Source organism: Rissa tridactyla, chromosome 13 (assembly GCF_028500815.1).
Source record: "Rissa tridactyla isolate bRisTri1 chromosome 13, bRisTri1.patW.cur.20221130, whole genome shotgun sequence".
NCBI lineage: Eukaryota > Metazoa > Chordata > Aves > Charadriiformes > Laridae > Rissa > Rissa tridactyla.
Window position 1 is genome coordinate 14,344,986 of NC_071478.1, and position 12,058 is coordinate 14,357,043.

General features: G+C 38.4%; 1 protein-coding gene across 4 annotated transcripts in view; it reads right to left on the reverse strand.

Moving 5' to 3' along the window:
- MED13L (mediator complex subunit 13L) overlaps positions 1–12,058 on the reverse strand; it is a 202,042-nt gene that overhangs the window by 51,993 nt on the left and 137,991 nt on the right. For 3 of the 4 annotated variants that reach the window (XM_054219664.1, XM_054219663.1, XM_054219665.1), the window contains 3 exons: positions 2,683–2,828; positions 1,130–1,324; positions 555–746 (listed from right to left, as the gene is read on the reverse strand). In XM_054219664.1, coding sequence (XP_054075639.1) covers positions 555–746; positions 1,130–1,324; positions 2,683–2,828 — 533 coding nt within the window. Of the gene's footprint in view, positions 1–554; positions 747–1,129; positions 1,325–2,682; positions 2,831–12,058 lie in introns of all 4 variants that reach the window. The other variant, XM_054219666.1, reaches the window with a different exon arrangement.

A 12,058-nucleotide genomic window follows, 5' to 3' on the forward strand; every position in this document is an offset into this window, starting at 1 on the left:
GCTCCGTCTTACCAATTCCAGAGACCTACACATTTCTTCTGAATGGCCTTTAATTAAAACCCAACCGCGCTGGGCAAAAAGAGTAGGTAGTGTTTGCAAATTTTTATTGTACCGACATGCATCCTTAGTTAAGTGCTGTATTTCTAGCTCTTTACAAAAAGAACTACATACTCTTCTATGTTCAATGTACTCTTGTACCACAATGAATTAACACTGTGTTCCCATCCCAACACAACAAAACCAACACTTCATAAACACTGGCAAAATCTGTCTAAAACACTGACAGAATCTAGTCTCTCAGGTATTTGCACTACTGCACAAGGATAGTGCAGTTATAGAAAACGGAGCTTAAATGAATTCACAAAGTTTTGTTTAAAGATGTGTCCTCTTCAGGTGTGTTTAAAGCTTTAATTTATTGCAGACCTACAGAAAAAGTCCTCTCCTAACTTTCAGTCTACTGCCTGTCTTTAATCTGCTACTGTTCACACACTTATCCTCACTTATGCTATGCAAAATTGAAAGTCTGACTCCAGGCTCCTAAGTTCATCGCTTACCCATAACGGCCTGCTCTGGAGAAGTGGGTGGAGTGAGTGGCATCCCACAGGTACTAGCAGGATCCTTCACGCTTCCGAGCCCCTGCTGTCCCACATTTATATGGCCTCCAGTATTGGCAGCATTCTGTGACATGGGGATGTCACTCTGGGAGATGAGAACAAAGGCTGAAGGATACACCATCCTTACACCACCTACAAATAAATGGAAAAACAAAAGTCTTAAATATACCTGATAATACTGAGCAGCCCTAGATACTTCAGCTTGTTTTCAATTTCAATTAGACAAAACTTATTATCCAAAATATAAAGAGCTAAGGATTTAACATACTAATATACATCTAACCCTCTATAACCAGTACAGAGCTGAAACAAGTAGCTTGACACTGTGGATAATAGCATGTGGGATACAGGGAGTACAGAAGCTTGAGGCAAGATAACTAGTCAGATCTTGCAGTGTCAAGAGAGCTACAAGAGAAGATAGGAAAATTATAATGGCTGTTTCTGATTAATTAGATTTTTTTTTTTTAAAATCACATGGAGGAAAATAATTCTTCAGGCAGAATACTGAAACTTACCAACAATGACTTCCACTGCCACAGGGAAATCGCTGTCATATCCCAACTCTTCTTCCTCTTTCATCCCTTCCTTCTTCTTCAGCACCATGGGGTAAAAATACTGCCATTCCTCCATCAGTTTGCGAGTTGCTGGGTCTGACATCTTATATGACTGGCCCGTGAGTGTACCATTTAAACCATAAGGACTCACCAGAACTGCAAGGTAAAAAACAACAGTATGTGTATTTCGACTGCACCAGCCAGGCTCTGCCTCTCTAGCTGGAGTCGCTCTTCCACTCGCATGCTGATTTCAGGATCTGTCTTCAGGGCAAAGCTACTGCAAAACCAGGTGAGGGTGTGAATTTAAAGCTATGTTCTGCTGCACTAGCTTCTTGTACAGCCATCCTTACTGAGCTAAAAATGAACTTTTTTGCAGTTTAGTTTAATAATTTCCACAGTGAACTAATGTAAGTGTGCTGAAAGAGCATTCGCTGTGGCACAGGGATAACCATACATGGAAGCGATAGAGGACAGATATTCAACAATAGGGTTTTTACCAGGAACATATGGTACTAGAGACTTCTCAGCATTAAAAAGGATAGAGGTAACAATATATGAAGACCACAGTCATGACAAATAAGGAAAACTAGTTGCTCAAACAACAGGTATCTCCATTCAGACTCCGTTTTGATTTTAGTCATATTTGATTTGAGAAAGTAATGAATTTAGCTCACTGAAACACAACCTTCTATGATTCAAGTGTCTGAGCCTCTGTCAAAACAAAATGTTTTTCAATAAAGCTTCTATAAATTAACGTCTCTATAAATGCTCATTTTATAGTCTCTCGGTGTTTCTTTACTGTATGTTCAAGATTTCTTGCTTTAATTGCTTTGAAATTGTAATTTCAGACTGTAGTAAAGAGAGTGTAACTCAATGACTCAAGTATTCTTAAATTTTTTTTGATGTAGAGCATTGCACCACAATTGCATCATAAATTTAGTAAGCCATTAATTTAATTCTGTAAACCCCTAATTTCTTACACTGGCAGATAAACAGTCACAGATACTTCAAATTTTTCATTGTTTCTGATACATTTCCACACGCACACCCTTTTTTTAAGAAACACACAAACAAACTAGTTAACAATCAATGAACAAAAAGTACTCCTGAATTAGATAAGCTCAGTATTTTTATTCACTTAGCATTGAAGTTACAGATCTGAGCCCACTGACCTAGATACCATGTAAGAAAATCACATTCTTAAATGATAAGACTTTTTAAACAAAACCAACTAATTTCCTTTTTTTGATTTAATATATGCATGCACCCTTAAAAATAGTGTTAATGAATAGAAAGCTCTGGAAAATTCCCATACCAATTATGGCTGGGTATAGTGTTGAAGTCCTAACAACATTTTCACTTACGTCCGCAACTTCCTGAATAGAAATTTCACCCAGTTGAAGAGTTGGTTAATCTTACTTTATTCAGCTCTGAAGAGAACATCACCAGAGGTGAAGTCCCTGCCACGCAGAAGTGAGGTTAAGCACACAGAGCTCCAAATCCAGCTCACTTACCTTGGAACGGGGACGGTGAGGACTGGGCCATATGGATATGCTCTTCATTGATCAGGTAGATTGGCTGGTGTTGAGCAATCTCCACGCTTGTGCACACATTGCTTTCCCCATGAAGAAAGAACGTGAAGGCACACGACAAATGTTCACTGTAGGAGAGGGGAGACAAAGGAGAAACAGATTTATTAGCACGTTAATGAACTCATAGGAGGTAGTGATTCCATAGGAGGCAGTGATTAGAGGTCAAATCTAGACTCTTCTGTTTGGTCACTTGTGGCTACCGAATACAGGTTCATTGACGGATTGAGAATTTGATATTTGCCAATATCGGCAACCATCTCAAAGATTTGTTTTCCTACTTGTTTCAGCTTATAAGATCATTACAAACAAATGGGATTTTAATGAGGATTCAAGTAGTAAAAATAGGCGTCCTCAGAAATTCTTCAAAATTCACACTGCAACAAGTTCTATCTGAAAAGGAATAAAAAAGGAATAGGAGAGATGTTTGTCCAACACCTCAGGAGAGCCTCCATTAAAGAAAAAAAAAGCACACGAATATTACAAAAAGGTGGAAATTGTTCCAAGATGAACCATGGATTTGCCACTGATGATTAAACTTAATTTGAAATGAATGGTATTTAAAATATTCCCATTTTATTCCACCCATACAATGACCTCCCATCATAGCTAACTATTTCCTTAGATATTCCTTGCCACAAAGCCACAAGAAAAAGAAAACAAAACACATTTCATGCTTTTTACCATCATTTTAATCAACTAAAAATTTACAGAGCCGAAGTGGTAATTATGCAGTAATTTTTCTGTCCAATACAATAGCTGCACATAGTTTTATAGCTGTTGCCTTTGGCACTGGGCCAGCCATAATGTAACCAGTGTTTTAAAGACAGCTCTTAACTACCTTCACCAAAAAAGAAATAAAACAGGCAACTATAGCAATTTTACTTTAGTATTTAAGCCAACCAACTGCTCTACTACTGTCAGCTACTTTTAAAAAAAGGCACTGATGGTCTAAAACAGGAAGCTGCTTTAATCTCACTAAATCTCTGAATGATTCTACACATCGTGTAGAACAACTCTTCGTCCTGTACTACAAGTTACTCTTCTGTGAGCCTCAAACACTACCACGAAATACCCAAAGAAAAACCGAGAAACAGTTACTTAAATGACAGACAAGAACTAAACTTCCTTGGTGCCATCATCCTGTATCCAGAAGTACTTCGTAGCAATCATTTAATTTCATGAAATAGAAGGTTTCATTGGATTTTCATTTTCACAAGGGAAAGAAATTTCACTATCATCAGTGCACATACAAGAAATAAAAAATAAAAGCAAAGCCCAATTAGTTAATCAAAACCCACTGGCTTCCTTATATAGGATGACAGCCCTTAGTATAAAAAGGTCTTAATAAATAAGGAAAAGATGAGAAATCTGATCTAAGATCAAGCAGAGATAATCTCTGCAAAGAGTTCAGCATGCAGCAGGTCAGCCTTTCTAAAGCAGAGAGCAAAGCTATTTGCAAAGCAGTCATTTTCAACTCCTGTCTTTAGGATATTACACAGAAATCCTCCTGATTCTGCAAGCTTCCTACAGTGTTTGACTGTAAAGTCTTGCTTGTCTTTTATTGAACTGAAGAAAAAAATAGCCTTCTGGGACCACACAGGGGCTCTTTCAAGTCTCTTGCAAAGTGTTGTGGGATGAACAAATCAAGTGCAATTTTATGCAACATTCACAACTATCCATAAACACTGTCAGAATAAGAAATAGACAAAAATCAGAGTTTAAAGACAAAAGATTCATTTGGTTTTGCAGGGCAGGAAATAGATGCCAGCAACTTTTTCAACTGAGAATGACCTAACACCAAAATTAATCATTAAGTTCAGAAAATTAAATAGCCTTGGATTAAAAATGTGTACAACTAATTACAGGAAAAAAGATATACAAATACAGCATTAGCCCATTTGCTGTAAGTATGAGAGATTAAAGAATAACAGTAATGAATATTACTACTGATGACCAGCTCATTTCTAGCCCTGGATCCAAAGTAAATCATGCTCAGCTATAGAGAGAGAACCAGCAAATCTCAGTCACTCAAGTATTCCTTTTCTTCAGACCACAGCTAAGAAGTCCTTATGGTGATCGAAGGAACTCCAGCACGGAGCTCTCTCCTCTGCTCTGTCCCCAGGCCTGGCTCCCGAGGGCGGTCGCACCGTGCTTTGCCCGAGAAGAAACAGTTCCATACGTGTTATGCTCCTTCTGGTGCCAGAGTCGTTGCTACCAGCTCAGCTTTCAAGACCAAAAATAATAAAGAACAAGGCCTGGGGACTTCCTACACTCCTAATAAGCTTCTGGCAGATTCCGAGTGAAATGTTTACTTTAGTAACAAATACGAATTTTATTTCCAGAAGATAGCGTCAGTGCACGCTGTGATGTATTGCACTCGGGCATGTACACCCCAGCCTCCTGACATTCCCGTCTCTAGTACATTTCACACAATTCCTTAAATACCGAGCTGCAGAAATCACTCACTACAAATGCGAGACAGATCTCTGAATAAAAGTCAAGCAGAAGAAAACTCAACCAAGCTAAAACCAGTCAGCCTTCAGAAGCCAACTGAGCGGTGAGGCTTTACTTTTAATAACCATTTAGCTATAGCTGTGCTGCGTACATCAAAACCTACATTCTTCAAACTAAAGCTCTAAAATACAAAAATTGTTCAGGTCCTCTCTAGAGTCTTCCAACAGTGTTTCAGCAACATCCAGCTTTCTTAACAGATCTACCACTCTTTGTGCTAAAAAAGGCACCATAAAAAAAGCTAAACACAAAGTGCAGATCAAACCAGAGTTTATAGAAACACTCAGAATCATGTTCAGGCCAATTTTTTTTTTTTTTTTTTATTTATATACATTTATTTCAACCTAGTTTAAAAACCAAAGCTGGCAGGCTTTGGAGAATCTGCTCTACTATCTCTCCAGGTTTTTAAACGTACTCATTTCTGTACTCTTTCTTATCTCTCTGACATTCAAAATACCAGAAACCACTTGAGAGGCATGTGAAACGGCTTCCAAACCACTTCCCCTACTCTGCAGTCTGTTGGAATACCTTGAGCTGTCAATAGATATCTGTTCAGAACAAGTACAATAATAAAAATATTACCAATTTTTAATAGCTGCATTATATGTTTACTTTGCACATATTAATGAATTACACAAGACCAAAACTAACTTCAGAATCATGTTTTTGAACCTATACTGCTACCCAGAGGAAGGAATAAGGGACAAAGTCTCTTTAGGTGAAAGTGTGACAGCAAAGTGACTGCCCTGAGCTAGCCACTCCTCATCCTTACCAGGGGCCATATAATCCTGAGAAATTCCAAATCAGAAACCTGAATCAGACTGAAGCATCTAATGCATGAAAAAATAAAAGGTGAGGGCATTTAAAACTATTTATGCCTTGGGTGTAGTATAAAGTGAAAATGCTTAACGATGAATTTCAGATGGATTAGTTCAGCTACCTACCATTTAGGATTTGAGGGTTTTAACTTCTTCCTTTCCTTGGTTTTGTTTTTTTTCAGGCATACAAGCAGTACCACCAGAGACCGTGGTAGCTGCAACAGTTTTCCATCCGAAGATTTCAACCCAAACTTAAGTAAGACCTATTCTTTTCATCCTATTTTATAAAAATTAGAAATATTTAAAAAGAACACAAATCTGCAATGGTACTCTTGCCACACTATGCAGGCATTGTTGTCTCCTTTTCACAGGTACCTTTTCAGAAACCCTTCTTTCCTTTACAGATGACCGACAGCTGCCTCACGATGTCATCTTCTCAAATAGACTACACAGAACTTATATAGAATATATGTTATTTCCAACAATAGCTGCATAAGGCTGAGGTCTGAAAAATGGTGAGCACTGTGGTCTTGAGCCAGTAGAACACTTGAGCATATACTTTCAAGAATATTTCCACTATATTCACTGAGACTTACATGCTAAAATTAATCTAATTGTTTAAATAAAAGGCTTCTGCTAATAGAAATACAAAGAAAAGAAAAAAAAGAAAACACTCCCCAATTACATACTGACACATGCTCTGTGCCATTTCCCTTAATTTTATTTTGAATGTGTTCTTGGTGTTTAGATCCCTACACCTTTTATGAGCAAGGAAATTGGTAATGTCATATAATCTTTCATAACAACAGAAAAGATCTATGTCCTTCACCTAAGCATTACAATATTTTTTTCCCCATAACACAGAAAAATCTTCAAATAAAGAGTATTTACATTAATCAAACCTTCAACGCGGCACCTAATCACCTGCAACTGACAACCGTCTTTCAGACGTTTCCTCTGGGATCTTCATCACCTTGAATAACCTTTGAAATGCCTAAAACTGTAGCTGAATACCTTGTCAATGTAATATTTAGGATCTCACATAATCTTTATGAATGCCAATCCCTCGGTTACTATAAATGACTTAAAGGAAATCACATTATGTTAAATTTACTTTACATATAAAAATCAGATGAGGATTACGAAAACATGACTAGGTTTAAACTACACAACATTGGCAGAGAAAGGAGAACATCTGAAGGATTTACTATTTTTTCCATTTGTTAGTAGGTTTATACACATACCCAATGGCAACTGCACTAGTCTGCATTCAAACTTTAAAGATAATCCCTACAAATAATCTCAATGAAAAAAATGCCAAGATATTGCAATTCATGTCCGAGTTTTGAATGTATGTAACTAAATGTACATCTGTGTACAAAGTCAAACTGTACCTCAGAACAGATTTCAAAATACCTTGTTTTGGATGACAAATGAGGAAATAAATTACTTCAGGAAAATAATAATTAAAAAATGCCAATAACAATTACTTTGGGATTTGGGGGTGCACCAAAAGAATCTACAAAAAAACCTTAAGAGAATACCACAATTTTTCTTCCTTATTAGAGGGATATTCCAAAAAGTTTTATGATATGAATTTTATCATTATTACTTTAATTATTTGAAATCACTAACTGAAAAGTGCTTATATATTTTGGAAAATGCTTGCTGCTGTGCAGCGTACAGTCTGTAAACTAGATTTTGTCTCAAACACTGCAACCTACTTATGCACCCAGAAAGCGCAATGGGACACAGATGACAATACTGACACTAAGGGTTACTTAGAAGAATGTGGTGAAAATTTCAGAATCCTGTGTTTGTAAACATTTGTCCTCTTTTTAGAACAATTTCAAAGATAAGAATTTTTTAAATACTTATTTCTCTACAGATGGGCTTGAGCTCCCTTTCCCTGCCACCAGGCCGCTGGCAATCTCTGGTTTCTCTCCTTCAGTTTATAAGCAATTGTCCATAAAGCCACTGACTGTGTACAATTAATTATGTTTTATGACCAATAAATTGTATTGCTGTTCTAATTGCCCTCAAAATTAGGGTTGGGATCTGAAAGCCCTCAACTCACAGCTACCCTAAAATAGCTTTATCAAGTCTGATCTCAGAAAAGAGGCAGCAGCGAGCCACACGCGTTAGGAAAATAGACACTCATACCAACGAGACTCACCACTTGTCTGATGCAGACTACAAAAAAGAGGGCATGAAAAGGCTCTGCACAGATTTGGAACATACAAGTGAGAGCATAATAAAATCATTTCCTTTAAATTTGTCTAAAGCAACAGGACAGTTATTAGCAGGTCACAGTGGTGGTCTGGACAGGAGATGGCAGCACCTGGACACACCTACAGTCAATAACACTCTTGAACAGGTGAGAGTAAATTAATAGCCTAGTATGAAAATTACCTATTTTTAAATGATCTGGAAATAAATATTCTCAGTGAAATTTGAATTTGAACAAGCTCCCACAACAACCACAGCCTGAATGGAATGCGAAGAGAGAAGAAAGGCCTTCTGCTTTGATTTTAGAGAAGTCAGACCTTCTGTTCCAATGCACAGTGGCCTATGCATTCTCCTTAAATGAGAGAAAAGCTGCACTCTCATAGTGCCCAGACCTGCAGAACATTTCTCTAGGACATACAATAGTCCAATTTAGAAACTAGAGGGACCTGTCAGGCAGCTGTGTTAGCAGAGAAAGCTTCTTCACATATACCAAGAGAGCAGAAGAGGACCTGGACCTGAGACTTCATCAACAGCAGCAAATGAAAGAGGCCAGCACACATTTTCTGGCCCTTAGGGGAGATAGCATGTTCATATGGCAAAACCTCTTCACCCACAAAAGGGAGGCATTGTCCACGCTGATTTATGGTCCTCGGCTTTGCTACGCCCAGAACCTCTCCTGGGCATTGCCTTGGAAGAGTGCTGGCTGCCACTGCTCCAAGCCAAGCAGAGAGCAGTCTGGATGATAGCACGCCAGTTCTTGAGATCATGACCTGTCTGGTCTAATAAGTAGTGTAGATACAGTCTGAGAGGCAAAACATTCATGTGGCATTTCTCATGTTTGCAAGTAACCCATAACATACTCTCTGCCTACCAGACGGACTTTGAACGTTGCCCAAGCTGAAATAAGACAAAGTTAGTTATTCAGAAATACAACTTTAGTAGTTTACAATATACATTCAAGAAACATGGCATAATCAGTAGCAATTTTTGCAGAAACCACAACTAAACCAAGAAGGAAAGCATTTCCAGACATGAGACAATTTCAGAGTTTTCTGGATACAAGAGCCTTCCAACAAAGGGCCGGCAGCACAGTGCTGAGCACATTTCTGTACCAGCCATGAAACTCACCCAGCTGCTTCCTCCATGCTACGGCCTCCATGCGGGCCCATCCTCACAGGTGCAGAACAGCAGCCCAGCGCTCATTTCGAGCTCTAGAACTCCCTGTATTGACCACTGGCAATTGAAGACTTGCTGCCCAGGGGCATCCAACGTAAGCTGTGAGTTGTTACAGCTGGAGAGGCTGTGGCACTCAACTGCAGCAGCCCCTTCAGCAGGAGTTCCTTTGAGAACTAATGGGGAACTCTTCTGCAGACCCACCTGAAACCACAGCTTGCAGCCCTTTCACTAGAGCACTGGACTGGAAACATTTTGTCTTCCCTGTCTCGTGAACAGGGAAAACCTCTAACCAGGTTTCTCCCAATCTGTGTTTCTCTGGCTGTTTCTGCCCAAAGTCAGAAATTTTTTGTATGGCAGTGAATACAAATACAGGAGGTCAAGATGCAGATTAAATCATATTGCTTTGGCAATTACTCCTTTTCTCTGTCTTTTGTTGTCTCTTTCTAAAAAAAAAAAAAAAGAAAACAAAAAACAGGGAGGGAAGAGAACCTCAGATTCCAGAACTACCCAGTCTTTTAATGATTATATTTTATAAGTCAATGTGTTGTCTCACACATGCTGTTGGATTATTATTTTTTTTAAATGTATGACATGCACGCACAGAAACTCAGTATAAATACTAATTACCTTCAGTGTTTTTCCAGTGGTGGAGTAAAGTACTAAGATAACAGTTTCACAATGCAGCAAACATTTAGATAACGTTATCTAAACACTTTCTGTGTTACAGACTTATTATCTCAACACTTCCTCAGTTGTCACCAACAAACCCTCTTGCCAAGGCTAATATATGCCTCGCCATCCCGATTCTCTCCCTGATCCCATCTCTAACCACCTTCTATTCTTTTCTCTGTACAAATCTATGCACAGGATGACCTGCTAGCCCGGAGGGATACTGGAGTTTGTATTTCAAATGGATACATCAATCTGCAGCGTGACAGGGCTAACAGCAGTATGAACACCTCCAAGAAGTCAAGGGGAAACTGCTGCACATCACATTAGCTAACATTTTGAGGAGTAATTATATTGTCGTCTCTACGTACGAGACCTACTTCAACTCTTTGCTGGAGGAAAGGTCACGCACAACGCACACAACCTTTTATGTGAACACAGGACACGCTGCTCTGCGTTTTCTGCACTGGCTGTTTAGGATGTCTTAGATTAAGGCAGTTCCATGATTGGGTTTTTTTTAATAACCTTAATAAAGATGGACTGGACTATATACAGAACAACAGAACAGGGCTTACACGCTGTAAACAAATTATACCGTGACAGTACTCAAGTTTTGGAGGAGAGAAGTTTTCACTTCGGGGAAGATCACCCAGCTCTTGCCACGCAACTTCTGCAGGGAGGAACATGTTCTACAGTAATAGCCATCTCATTTTTACCCTGAAACCTATACCTATACAAAAATAAGCATATTTTAACAATACGCTAAAACAGTGTTCAATATCTGGTTTGATTTTTATTAATGGATTATTTAAAATGTCTAAGTAGCTCCTTCAGCCTACCGGCATTTCAAGATTTTCTTCCATGTGCTACTGGAGTAGCAGTTTTATTCCCGTCATCCTCGGTGAACTACTGCACCACAGTAAGTGAAATTCCCCCCAAAATACTCACAATAAAACCCTTATTTCTCTATATTAAATAAGCGCTGCATGTTGAATGTGGAAATTTATTGATTTATCACTAGCTGCACACGTGTATATAATGTGGCTTGTGAAAATATGCTGTTGTGATCTAAAATTTGCCTCTCATTATTTTAAAGATGAACTGAAATAATTCCTAGACTGCTGATGCTTACTAAAGAAATAATGCAAACTAACACAGCATCCCCGAATAACTAAATTAGAGAGCAGGCTGCCATGACCACTGCTACCTATTTCTTTCTCTACATCCAGGGACAAATCCTGCTCTTCATATCCGTGAAAACCAAAGGCAACATGGAGTAAGAAGGAAAGCTGAAACCCCCTGGGACAAAGGATAAGGCTTATCCTCATACCATGTATGTGGAAATACGGGACAAGGACAGATGGCACAAAAAGGTTGGTCAATACATCTGCTAATATGAAAATGAAGCAGTTAAAATCAGAGTATGGCAATGCAGGTTTTTTCAGTTAACACTTCACAACTAGAAGAACAACCTATTCAAAACAGCCATACATGATTCCTGCTCTGCACACGGGGCTCATCGCTGTAACAGGATGACACCTCTAGATCAGACTACAGGAATCTACCCGGTACTACTGAAGAGGTGAAGATTACGTGCATCATCCTACTAACAGTTAAAATTTATGAACATTTAAGGCACTTCAGGTTAGAAAATATATGGTCTACACATGAGAAGATTAGATAAACAGAGAAATAGTTTCCCTCTAACAGAAATTCAGATCACTTAAAAATTTTATGTACTAAATTATGATTTTTAGTAAAATCCCGTTTTTACTAAATCCAATCAATACCAGATAAAATTGACCATAAAAAAAAAAAGAAAAGAAGAGGTCTCATGGATCTATGAAGTAAAAATGCTACAATGAAATCCCAACCAACATTCTTCCCTTAGCAGC